This window comes from Neoarius graeffei, chromosome 4, assembly GCF_027579695.1.
Source record: "Neoarius graeffei isolate fNeoGra1 chromosome 4, fNeoGra1.pri, whole genome shotgun sequence".
Classification (NCBI taxonomy): Eukaryota; Metazoa; Chordata; class Actinopteri; order Siluriformes; family Ariidae; genus Neoarius; species Neoarius graeffei.
The window spans coordinates 80305551-80319487 of record NC_083572.1 but is presented as its reverse complement, the minus strand read 5'-3'; the positions used below and the strand labels follow the sequence as shown (position 1 = coordinate 80319487).

The 13937-nt window shown below is 46.0% G+C and overlaps 1 protein-coding gene across 4 annotated transcripts in view; it reads right to left on the bottom strand.

The window, feature by feature from the left end:
* Positions 1-12846: 12846 nt before the first annotated feature.
* The window catches only part of cep63 (centrosomal protein 63), a 35889-nt gene continuing 34798 nt past the window's right edge, over positions 12847-13937 (bottom strand). For all 4 annotated transcript variants that reach the window (XM_060919798.1, XM_060919799.1, XM_060919800.1 and 1 more), the window contains one exon: positions 12847-13888. In XM_060919798.1, the coding sequence (XP_060775781.1) occupies positions 13709-13888 (180 nt within the window). In that variant the 3' untranslated portion in view covers positions 12847-13708. The remainder of the gene's footprint in view (positions 13889-13937) is intronic.

The window sequence follows — 13937 nt, the reverse complement described above, 5'->3', positions numbered from 1 at the left end:
GAATCCTCATTCACGGTTGTAATGCAAATTGCTTTCTCCTCGGTATACAAGTGCACTTCCATGGCAGGAAAAAAAAAAAAAAAAAACTACATTTTGCCGCCTATGTAGTCCCCTATTTATACAAAATTGAGTCATTCAGGATTCAGCCATGTTTTTGCTCGGCGTTAGCAAGTTAGAGGTTTTTAGCTTTCTCCTGAAATGCTTTCTTTTATTTCTTCTTCCTCAGGGTAGTAAAACTCGCTTTCGCTGTGAACACTGTCGTTATCAATATCCATGCTGTAAAATTAATGCTATTCTCCTGAGAAATGCTGGCAAAAATTTAAAATTTTTGATAATCTTATAAATAAATCTTATAAAAAAAAGATAAATGTTGACAAAAAAATGCTACTATGTTTGTTGTTGTTGTTGTTGTGAACATAATATAAAGAACATAAAAGAGAATTAAATGTTTTGCATAAAAAGATGGTCACAAATTCCAATACAAACATTATCCAATCCTTTCAGATATTACAAGAAGAGACTCATTGCTGTTGGTCTCTGCAAAGGAGGCTTTGCCAAATATTAACTGTGGGGGTCCCAATATTTACACAATGGGTTTATACATTTAAAAAAAAAAAAATGCACTACTTGTGCCAATACCTTTGGAGTAGATTGAAGTACCACATGGTGGTGATATCCCCAGGCACCATTCACTCACAGAAACATTGGCCCTGGTGTGTAACTCCACGTGAATTCGATTACTCTGTCAGACTTGAGTAATCAGTGAATTGAGATTAAAAAAAATACCGTGCATGTTTTGTGGACACACTTCCTTCTCCATTCAGGGTTTTCAGAGGTAACTCATCCTTGATAGGATAGTGTAGCTCAGGACTTTGGAGCGAAGATGTTGTGGCTAAAAATATAACCAGTCAAGCATTTGCAACACACTGTTAGCAGCCGATAACCATATTTATAATGATACTATCGAGAAACAGGTTTGTGTTGGGTGGCTTTGTGAACTGTGAATTTATAGAATCAGGAAAACAAACCGGCACGCCACAGCAAGCAAAGATGCGGAAAGCATCTGGTTTAAGATATGACCCTGTTTGCTGTGGCTGGAATCCTCCAATGTCCCGCTGAGCCTCAGACTTCTCTTCCCTTCCCTTTCCAAGACTGCACATTTTCCAAAAAACTTGGACTTTCCAAGCTCTGCCAATTCATCATATCATCAGTGTTTCTTTCTTGTGTTTATGCATGTTGTGATGGAACAGCTCTTTGCAAGACTTTGTCATAGCTATGTCTAATTTCTGGATAGACACAGATCTGTCCGATTTGAAATATCAGGATTTTAGCAAATAGCTGGAATGCCCACTTCCTTCCGCAGGCCATGTGATGAGAGAGAAAGCCCAGTGCTCCATACTATTCTCATCGGAGCTATATTTCATCCAGCACTCTAACCATTATCCTCCATGATTAACTGTACTTGGGTGATTAGTCAAGTATGCAGCCTTTTGCACAATACAGTTTGAGTCACAAGGCAGTATTGTATGCTTGGTATGCAGCTTTTATTGCTTCTTGAAAACCCCTTCGTTCTGCAGTTTGATGAAGTATGCCCTGTATAAACATTTTCACACATCTGATTTGCGAATGTGTGTTTTGGAATGTGTTCATCATCTGCTGCACTTGTTTTCGAATGCCAGGTAACCATAGACAAGTATGGCAAAGTATGTATATATGTGTGTGTGTGTGTGTGTGTGTGTGTGTGTGTGTGAGTGTGAGAGAGAGAGAGAGAGAGAGAGAGCGCGACTGCTTATGCAGAGGTTAAAGAAGACTGCTGTTATTTGGCAGAATCAGTGTTTCAGCATTGTAAGGAAAGAGTTGACACCAAGAGCCCAAACAATGGACTTGTACAACACACACACTGGAAACGGTCCCTCTAGGCCAGTGATTCTCAAACTGTGGTACGCGGGCTCCATTCTAGTGGTACGCCAAAGAATTACTTAATTAAATATAAATAAAATAAAAAAAATAAAACGTGAAGTACTATCCATAATATCCAAATGGATGAAAATATCTTATCAACCGATGACAAGAAAATGAAAGGAGATACAAATTAAGTTAATAATTTTAAAAAGTTTGCAAGTGCTTCTGGTTAGCCATACGTAGCGTACGTACGCATTCCCGCCGGTTCCGCTGACAGACGGTTATCCGCCATTGGTAGACTAGGCTGTGATGGGAAAAGGTGGAGCTGGCTTTGCTAATTATGACGAATACGACAAAATTACTGTCGTGGCTTAAATCCGCGAATGGGAGCGTGGATCAGGGGAGAGGGAGAACTGAAGAGGACGTGTGTGAGCCGAGCACAGATGCTAACGACAGTGGCAAAACCAGCCCCAGAACTGCTAGCAAACGGCAGAAACCAGTGAGGAGGAAGTATGACAAAAAATACATAAAACTGGGATTCATTTGGAGCTGGACAGAGGAGCTGCCCAGGCCGCAGTGTGTTGTATGCGGGGACGTTCTGAGCAATGAGTCCGTGAAACCATCGCATCTCAAACGGCATCTTACAACCAAACACACAGCACTAAAGGACAAACCAATGGATTTTTTTTTTTTTTTATGAAAACGTGATGAACTGAAGCAGTCCAAGTCCACCATTCTGTCCTATGGTACACCCGTAGCCAAAGCACAGGAAGCTTCATATCGTGCCAGCCTCCTGATCGCCAGAGCCGGTAAGCCGCACACAATCGGGGAACTGCTGTGTTTACCATTAGCCAAAGAAATGACACGTATCATGTGTGGAGAGAAAGCTGCCAGAGAGTTAAACTTGGTGCCGCTTTCAAATGACACCGTGTCAAGGAGAATAAACGACATGGCTGACGATGTTAAAAAGACACTGATTGAGCGCATTAAGAACAGTACAGTTATTTAACTTTTAAGTACATTTTCATTTAATCTTTAAGAACTCTTAATATTTTAGTACAATGTTTATTTCACTTTTATGTGCAATTAATTTTATTTGATTCATTATTTAAGTACAGTGTTTTATTTTCCTATATTTAAACACAGTGTTACTGTTCAAAGTACTGTGTGTAATGTTACAGTGGCCAACAATATTAAATATACTTGTTAAATAAAACCTCCGCCTTGTTTTTAATGAATACTTAGGCCTACTATGCTACTGTATTTTAATGTTGATCATTATGGTGGTACTTGGAGAGCCAAGTATTTTCTGAGGTGGTACTTGGTGAAAAAAGTTTGAGAACCACTGCTCTAGGCAGCTGAGGAGACAGATGTGAATATTCTTAATCCAGCTGTGCTTTGACAACGCCCCAGACATGTTGAGTAAAAAGAATGAAGGCCTAATCCAATAAAGCACCCATGTGGCATCAGCACTAATGAGTGTGAAGCACATCTGTTATAAATACATTACTCAGAGTCACACTTCTCATTTTGCTACTGCTAGTTCTGACTTTAACGAACAGTCCCATTACAATTCCTTGCTTACAAAGGGTCTGGATAGGCAACTAACATTTTCCATTAATAACTATAAATAAGACAGCTGGTGATTTAGGGTAAAGTAATTGCCCCAGTTGAGAAGTTATGGGTCATCATCCTGGCGCCCTCTATTGGAGGTACAGTATAGATCTCAAATGTAAAGTCTGATTTTTCATGTATGGCCCTTTTAAAATGTACACCATTGAAAAACTTCATAGTCTAAAAGAATAGGCCACATTATTTTGACCCGAATGGGTGTCTGGAAATCAGGCCTCGAAAATGTGTCATTATAATTTGTCTGAATTTGAAAAACAGATGGTATTTATTACAAACAATTTTCCAAACATTCCTTAAAATAAAGCAACAGAAACTCCACAGCACTCAAGATTAATCCTGATAGGAGCCATTTTTGGTCAGCTCTTCATTCCGATGTCACTTAAATATCTGCGCAACTCATTATGTCTTTAAAATAATGCTGCAAATCAAAAACGCTTCACTTTATGCTTGAGAGACAGAGTCAACGACTACGCTGCCAAATTCCTCAACATTGTTTGTTGGGCCTCATGGCTGTGGTAGCCTGGGTTACCAAATACCATTCGGAAAAGCGTTGGACTAAAGCCGAGCTACACATACTTCCAGCTTAGGAAAGGAAGACTGAAGCAACACACCAAAAAAAAAAACCACCACCACCACAAATCAGATCTGGAATAATTTTACCCCCTTAACTTGTAGCTCATTACAGTGAAAGAAGAGTTTCTCTTAAAATGCCCATCATGCATCACTGCTTCAATAAATATGACTCTTTACCCTGAGCATTACTTTAGTAACGGCCTTTCTGGCCACTCTGCATGCGCACAATCCCACATGGATGCCATTATCACACCATAACTGGTCTCATGATGTATGGTATTGTTTGGGGTGACATGACAGCTCTGGCATGGCTTGCACATTCTTGGAGTGAAGCTCAGTTAAATGACTAAGACTACATAGTTTGGCAGAGCTGTTGAGAAACAGCAAGGACATAATACAGAGGTGGAGGCCTGTGACGTGCACTATCGACATGTGATGCACAAACGTGTCACATAGCTTACTTTCCCAGAGGATTTGTTTCAGCTTTACAACAGTACACGTCTGTTTTCAGTAAAATACAGCAGGGTGTATTCATTACAACACACCAGAAAAGTATTAAAGGCCATGCAAAGGAAGCTGACTTTGACTACATAATAAGTGGAGAATTGCATGCAATTTTGCATGTTCAAATGAAAGTATAGATAATATAGGAGTACACTGTTTAACGCACACTCCAACCAGAATACATCTCTTGATAGATTTTGAGGTTCTCATATGCATTCCTGTTTATGTTCAATTATATTTTTAAAAAGTCTTGAAAAGGTCACTGTGGCAGCAGGGGCGTGGTCAAGCGCCGGTCTGTGACAGGAGGGCGGAGTCAGGGAAGGTAAGTGGCAGAATCACGACACCTGAGAGCAATTAACCTGTGTTTGTGTGTCTTCCCAGTGACCAAGCCCTATATCAGGAGGGAGAGCGAGAGAGCAATTCCAGCGTTATGGACGTGACACTTGAACTCAAAATGGCAACAAATGACCCAGTGCATGTTTTATTGTCTCCCAGTATTTAAATCACGACAAACAGGTGTTAAACAGGTGTTGCATATTTTAAGGCTGTACCATACTGGAGAAGTGATAGAACAAGAACAATTCCCATAGTACATCTAGGGCATGCCAGAAAATGCCAATAAAAGATGCGTTATGGATGTGACAGAAAAAGTATCACTTTTCTTGGGTGACTGTACATTTTTATCAAACTCTGTGAAATTGTAAACCTAATGTCGAAATGGAGATATCCATTTGACAGAGGGGTCCAAGGTGAATATTAAAAAATCTTTGTTTAAAATATTTTGTATTTCATGCAGAGTTTCGGAAGGAAAAGTCAGCGTTATGGATGTGACGAAATTCCGTTATGGATGTGACGCGTCTGAAATAGACATGGCATATGTTTAGAATCAGCAATTTAACCACCATAACCCTTTGAAAAACTCTCTAAATATCAGTTAAAACTATCAAAGTTCTTAAATAATATTTAGGATGGCTATTGTTTTGCTGTTTTGTGGATTTTAGCATACATTTCTGTGGCTTGTGGCAATAATGTAGAATTGTACATGATCAAAGTTGATTTTAGCTTGGGTTTTACATTATAAGAAAGAAAAACTGACAGTGACGTATTAGGTTGGTTACAAATTGGTTCAACTTATTCACATCTGTAAAATACAGGCCTAGGTGATATCTCTGGGAGTGGTTTTGATGTATTACATGTTGCTTTATTTTTGCATGGTGAGGTTGACATTTACATGGAATTGCCCGAGAGCGGAAGGAGCTCACCCTTGGACGAGACGCTGATGTGTGTGTGTCTCTGTGCGTCCGACACATATTGCTAAAACTGAAAAGTGTGGCAATAAAAACCTTGTTTCACCTGATCTCTGTCCTGCCGTCCTCTGTGCTCCACCCACCCACAGGGAAATTACCACAGTGGTGCCGAAACCCGGGACAGTGGAGCACCAAACCAGCAGCCCCATGGAATCCTCCCCGTTCGCCGATCTGGTCCACGCCCTCGCCACGGCTTAGCAAAGCCAGCACCAGGCGCTCGTCACGCTCCGAAAGGAGCAGGAGCGGCGCTTCGAAGCCCTGGTGCTGGCCCAGCAGGAAGATCACGAGGCTTTCCGGCATCTCCTCGCGTCGGTGGGGTCCACCAGCGCTCCGGCCGCGGGCCCGTCTCCCCTCATTGTCACCAAGATGGGCCCGCAGGACGACCCCGAGGCGTTCATCACGTTGTTTGAACAGGTCGCCGAAGCCTCGGGATGGCCGATGGAGCAGCGTGCGGCACGCCTCCTCCCCCTGCTCACGGGAGAGGCACAGCTGGCCGCGCTACAGCTCCCCGCCGACCGCCGGCTGGCCTACGCGGACCTCCGCCGGGCCGTCCTCCAGCGCGTGGGGCGCACACCGGAGCAACAGCGCCAGCGCTTCCGCGCGCTGCGACTGGAGGAAGTCGGCCGGCCGTTCACGTTCGGCCAGCAGCTCCGGGACGCCTGCTGGCGGTGGCTGAGGGCCAACAATCGCGACGCCGAGGGAATCGTTGACCAGGTGGTACTGGAACAGTTCATCGCCCGCTTACCAGCCGGAACCGCGGAGTGGGTCCAGTGCCACCGCCCGGTGTCGCTGGATCAGGCAGTCGAGCTGGCGGAGGATCATCTGGCGGCTGTCCCGGCGGCAGGACAGCAGATGGCATCGTCTCTTCTCTCTCTCTCTCTCTCTCTCTCCCCCTCTCCTCCTGTGTCCTGTCCTCGCCCCATTCCCCCACCGCGGGGGCCGGCGCCACCCCAGCCGGCCCGCCGCACCCGCGGTGCCCTCCCGTTTCTCCCTTCTGTGTCTGTCTCTCCCCCACCTCAGGTGAGTGAGCCCCAGATCACCGGTGCAGAGGGAAAGCCCGGGCCGGTTTGCTGGCGCTGCGGGGAGCCGGGCCACCTTCAACAGCAGTGCACAGCAATGGAAGTGGGCGCGGTGGTTCGGATCCCCGACCCGCCAGAGGCCGCCCTCGATCGGGCCGGAGCGTATCGCATACCGGTGAGTATCCAAGGGGCTACATATCAGGCATTGGTGGATTCTGGTTGTAATCAGACCTCAATTCGCCAAAGCCTGGTTCAAAACGAGGCATTGGGGGGAGCACAAGGGGTGAAGGTGTTGTGTGCGCACGGGGATGTTCACAACTACCCTTTGGTGTCGGTCCACATTATTTTCAGAGGGGAAAAATTTATAGTGAAGGCGGTGGTTAATCCTCGCCTTACCCACTCGTTAATTTTGGGGACTGATTGGCCGGGATTTCGGGGTTTAATGACACGCCTAGTAGAGAGTGGGTCCTGCCATTTGACAGGGGGAGGTCCCGGTGTCGCTTTGGCGGGAGCAGCTGTCACAGAGCCATCTACGTCATCTCCGCATCAGAGTGAGGAGCTGCCGGCTCCTCCTCTCTCTATTGGGGAATCCCTCGCGGATTTCCCATTAGAGCAGTCGCGAGACGAGACTCTGCGGCATGCGTTTGACCAAGTGAGAGTAATCGATGGTCAAACGCTCCAGCCGAACGCCACCCCGTCCTTCCCCTACTTCGCGATTATGAAGGATAGATTATACCGAGTGACGCAGGACACTCAAACTAAAGAGCGAGTCACGCAGCTTTTAATTCCGAAAAGCCGCCGGGAATTGGTATTCCAGGCGGCTCACTTTAATCCCATGGCTGGACACTTGGGGCAGGATAAAACACTAGCCCGAATAATGGCCCGATTCTATTGGCCGGGGATTCGCGGCGATGTCCGTAGGTGGTGTACGGCATGCCGCGAATGCCAGTTAGTAAACCCAGCGGCCATTCCAAAAGCGCCTTTGCGCCCTCTACCGTTAATCGAGACCCCGTTTGAGAGAATTGAGATGGATCTCGTCGGGCCATTAGATCGGTCAGCACGAGGGTACCGCTTTATATTAGTTCTGGTGGACTATGCAACGCGATACCCGGAAGCCGTGCCTCTGCGCAGTATCTCAGCACGCAGTATTGCAGAGGCACTCTTCTGCGTCATCTCCCGAGTTGGAATCCCGAAAGAGATTCTGACTGATCAAGGCACTACGTTTATGTCATGAACACTGCGCGAACTGTATGGGTTATTGGGGATTAAACCGATCCGCACCAGCGTGTATCACCCACAAATGGACGGTTTCGTAGAACGATTCAACCGCACCCTCAAAAATATTATTAAGAAATTCGTAAGTGAGGACGCACGTAATTGGGATAAGTGGCTCGAACCCTTGCTGTTCTCAGTGCGAGAGGTCCCCCAAGCCTCCACAGGGTTCTCCCCATTCGAATTATTACTTGGGCGTAAGCCACGCGGCATCCTGGACATGCTGCGGGAAAATTGGGAGGAGGGACCTTCACAAAGTAAGAACGAAATTCAGTACGTTATGGACCTGCGCGCAAAACTCCACACGCTCACCCACCTAACTCAGGAGAATTTGCGGCAGGCCCAGGAACGGCAAGCCTGCCTGTACAACAAGGGTACGTGCCTTAGAGAGTTCACTCCGGGAGATAAGGTCGACTGTTGCCCACGTCGAGCTCCAAATTGATCGCCAAGTGGCAAGGACCTTTTGAGGTCACACGGCGAGTCGGGGATGTCGACTATGAGGTGAGGCGAACGGACAGGGGTGGGGCGCTACAGATTTACCACCTCAATCTGCTTAAACTCTGGAACGAGGAGGTCCCCGTGGCGTTGGTGTCGGTAGTTCCGGAGAAGGCGGAGGTGGGGCCGGAGGTTCAAAAAGGAACATTGGCATCACGTACCTCTCCGGTCCCCTGTGGAGACCACCTCTCCCCGACCCAACTCACGGAGGTCGCCCAGTTGCAGACCGAGTTTTCGGATGTGTTCTCGCCCCTGCCCGGTCGCACTAACCTCATAGAGCACCACATAGACGCCCCTGGGGGTGGTAGTGTGTAGCCGCCCTTACAGGCTACCCGAACACAAAAAAAAGGTGGTTCGGGAAGAACTTCAGACCATGCTCGAAATGGGCATCGTCGAGGAGTCCCACAGTGACTGGAGCAGCCCGGTGGTCTTGGTACCCAAGGCCGATGGGTCGGTCCGGTTCTGTGTGGACTATAGAAAAGTCAACGCGGTGTCTAAATTCGACGCGTACCCAATGCCTCGTATTGATGAGTTGCTCGATCGACTCGGCACTGCTCGCTTTTATTCGACACTGGATTTGACAAAGGGATATTGGCAGATCCCCTTGACTCCACTATCCCGAGAAAAAAACGGCCTTTTCCACACCGTTTGGTTTACACCAATTCGTCACCCTTCCGTTTGGGCTGTTTGGGGCGCCCGCGACGTTTCAGCGGCTGATGGACAGAGTCCTCCGCCCTCACGCCACGTATGCGGCAGCGTATTTAGATGACAATCATCTATAGCAATGACTGGCAGCGACACCTCGAACATCTGAGGGCCGTCCTTAGGTCGCTGAGGCGAGCGGGGCTCACAGCCAACCCAAAGAAGTGTGCGATTGGGTGGGTGGAAGTACGGTACCTGGGCTTCCACTTGGGCAACGGGCAGGTGCGTCCCCAAATTAATAAGACGGCAGCAATTGCGGCCTGCCTAAGGCCCAAGACCAAAAAGGGGGTGAGACAGTTCCCGAGGCTGGCTGGCTATTATCGTAGGTTTATACCTAATTATTCGGACGTCACCAGCCCGCTGACTGATCTCACTAAAAAGGGGGCACCAGATCCAGTCCAGTGGACGGAGCAGTGCCAGCGGGCTTTCTCAGAGGTAAAGGCTGCACTGTGTGGGGGGCCACTTCTACACTCCCCTGACTTTTCTCTCCCCTTTATGTTGCAGACCGATGCGTCGGACAGAGGGCTGGGGGCGGTTTTGTCCCAGGAGGTGGAGGGGGAGGACTGCCCTGTCCTGTATATCAGCAGGAAGCTGTCGGTGCGTGAGGGGCGCTACAGCACCATAGAGAGTGTCTGGCCATCAAGTGGGCGGTTCTCGCCCTCCGGTACTACCTGCTGGGGCGCCCTTTCACCCTCTGTTCGGACCACGTGCCCCTCCAGTGGCTCCACCACATGAAAGATGCCAACGCGCGGATCACCCGTTGGTATCTGGCGCTCCAACCCTTTAATTTCAAGGTGGTCCACAGGCCGGGGGCGCAGATGGTCATGGCGGACTTCCTCTCCCGTCAAGGGGGGGGAGGGAGTTGGCTGCAGGCCGGACGGCGGGGGTATGTGGCAGCAGGGGCATGTGGCAGCGGGGGCGTGGTCAAGCGCCGGTCTGTGACAGGAGGGCGGAGTCAGGGAAGGTAAGTGGCAGAATCACAACACCTGAGAGCAATTAACCTGTGTTTGTGTCTCTTCCCAGTGACCGCGCCCTATATCAGGAGGGAGAGCGAGAGCGGAAGGAGCTCACCCTTGGACGAGACGCTGATGTGTGTGTGTCTGTGCGTCCGACACATATTGCTAAAACTGAAAAGTGTGGCAATAAAAGCCTTGTTTCACCTGATCTCTGTCCTGCCGTCCTCTGTGCTCCACCCACCCACAGGGAAATTACCACAGTCACATACAGTCTTCTCCACCACACTCCTTGTACAGATTGGCACCCCTTGTAAAGATTAGTAAAAAGGGTTAGGGGAAAAAAATCCAAGTGAAGTAGCTTCATCTCACATTGGGAAGAAAATAAATAAAAAGAGAAATTTTCTTCAACCAAAACACATGCGCCATTATTATTGGCACTCCTGGAAATTATAGTGAACACAATGTAACTGAAACACGTTTCCCATTTAAACTGTACATTGTTGAGTTGACTGGAGTGTGTAGGAACTTTCAAGCTGTAATCCATGACTTCCTGATTAACTGGGGTACAAATATGAGGTGACACAGAGGCCAAACTCCCTTAATCATCCATCAACATGGGAAAGATAAGAGAGAACGCACAAACCAAATGAGGGAGAAGTGTGTTGACCTTCATAAGTCAGGGAACGGTTAAGTAAATAAAAGCTACTTACCAAAAATAGTCCATTTCTACTGTTAGGGCAATAATTACTGTTAGGGCAACCAACTGGAACTGTTATAAACTTGCCTGGAAGAGGACTCAAATTTATTTTTCACCCCCACATACACTACGGAGGATGGTAAGAAGCAATAAATAAATAAATAAATAAATAAATAAACTCCCCAAGGATCACTGTTGGTGAATTACAAGAAAAAGTAAAATCTTGGGGTTTCCAGGTCTCCAAAGCCAACATCAGATGCCACCTCCATGCTAACAGGTTATTTGGAAGGTATGTCAGAAAAAAAGCCTTTTCTGTCAGTTAACTACAAACATAAGCGCCTGAAGTTTGCAACACGCTTCTACAACTTTGACTGGAACCGCGTTCTATGGTCTGATGTAACAAAAATTGAGCTTTTTGGCAATAAACACTCAAGGTGGGTGTGATGAAAAAAGAAGGATGGCTATAATGAAAAGAACCTGATCCCAACTATAAAATATGCTGGAAGTTCTGTGATGTTTTGGGGCTGTTTTTCCTCCAAAGGCCCTGGAAACCTTGTTCTGGTACATGGCATCATGGACTCCATGAAACAGGACATTTTAAATCAAAATCTGTCTGCCTCTGCCAGGAAACTAAAACTGGGTCATTATTGGATCTTCCAGCAGGACAATGATCTGAAGCATATGTCCAAATCAACACAGAAATGGTGAGCTGAGCACAGAATCCAGCTTCTGCCCTGGCCATCGGAGTCCCCTGAGCTGAACCCCAGTGAAAACCTGTGGGCTGAGCTGAAGAGGAGAGAGAGAGAGAGAGAGAGAGCACAAGAGAGGGCCGAGGACCCTGGATGATCTGGTGAGATTGTGTAAAGAGGAACGGGCTCAGATGTCCTGCTCTGTATCTCCAACCTCATAAAATGTTATAGGAGAGACTCAGTGCTGTTTTACTGGGAAAGGGAGAGTGTACAAAGTATTAAATGCAAGGGTGCCAATAGTGGCACATGTGTTTTTGTTGAAAATAATTATTTCTTGATGAGGGATTTGTTTTTCTTTGAATTCTCAGAATTTTTTCAGTGTGAGATGAAGCTATTTCACCAAAAGGTGGATTTTTTTCCCCAACCCCTTTTGTACTAATCTTCATAAGGGGAGCCAGTAATCATGGAGGGAACTGTACATCAAGAAAAAGGGGGAAAAAACAAAACAAAAACATGGAATGTAATGTGCATTGCTGAGGGTGCATTAGTAACAAAATTAATGTTGACAAATAACCGATTAGTAGTTATCGTAGTAGCCTAATTTGACGAGAATATCCATTGCGCTTCCAAAATGCCTTCAGCTTTGGAATGTAATGGCTTGCACTTTGTATTTTTCCAGGTGTTTTGGCTACTGGCATACCTTCAAAAAATTTTGGAAGATTTTTAATCCTCTTAAAAAAAAAAAAAAAAACCACACACTTTCCCTTCTTTTTAAGGAAAAAGCTTTATCCTTCCTTTTGTGGTTTTCCAAGGAGAAAATATAATTACTGCTACAGACTTTTTTTTTTAACTACCAAGTGACCTCTCATGGTGTAACTCGGTGGCAAATTGTTCTTATGATTTACTTCAAAGAATGCATTTGACCCACAGATTTCTGGTGCATCTACATGGTGTCTCAAACCCAGCATCATAGGGTTAATGTAAATTTTTTAAAAAATATATCTACAGGTGATCCTGTATCTGAGAAGGAAGAATAAATCCAACTAATTTGGAAATAACTCATAGGAAATCAGAGTCAAAGAGAACATATTGAACATGTTCTATAAATAAAAGCTTTTATTTAGCCATTTCTAAGTTCTTCCTCTGGTGGACCACTAGTAACTCACATGCTGCACAATGAATACTAGTTACAGTAGTTATTGTGAAATGCAGTTTTTTCCCCTCGGACACCCTGTGGTGCTCAGAATGACTCAGACAGCAGCATGTGCGGGTGTGTGTATTTGACATCAGTTGGACATTTCTGCTTTACAGCACTGCCCAATGATGTGGTCCTGAGAACACATGTAATAGTTCATGTGCAGACCGCTTTCTCCCGAAAGCATGCAGTGATGTAGAGGATGAATCATCCACAAAAACACATCCACTCCTATAAACACGCTGTCAAAACAAACTCATTTAATCCAGTCACTCTAACAGTCTCTTCACTAAATCAGAAATTTAAAAAAACGTTTCATAAATCTGTCAATTTAGAATATAGACCCATATCTCAAAACACTCACACACAGAGAGAGAGAGGATAAAAAGTGAACAAAGAAAAGGAGCAAGACATGGAAAACATCATTCTAAAGTGCTAAATAATAAAAGGACAGACTACAGTCAGGACACGAAACCTGGTAAATCAGTGGTCAGAGCTTCAAGGTCATAACGGAGGTCCACGTCCAGGTCATTCACAAGTGCAAAGGCTACAGAGGGATTGTAAGCTGCAGTGCTGTGTGACAAGTTACCAAACATCCAGCAGTCAAAATGTGGTCTTGATCAGTTTGACTATTTCTTCTCTCTCTTTCTTTTTTTTGGCAATAATCTTATTTACTGACAATGATGTTCACCTCCAAGCCACTGAATACAAATAGAATCCTTAGCTGAATCTTAAAAGGCACTTCTTGCGTTTGTGTGTGTGCAGTCAGTGTGGGTTGTGGGGGCTGCTGTCTTTGCCGAGGTACTTGCGGATAGTCTTGGCATTCTCCTGCTTCATGCTATGGATGTGGAAGTCCAGTCGCTGTAGCAGCTCCTGAGAACGCTGTGTCTCTTCTTCTACAAAACAAGAAGTCACAGAGCCTGCTGGAGAACCTGCACAATGCTCCTACATGTCACACACACACACACACACACACAGAGAGAGAGAGACACAC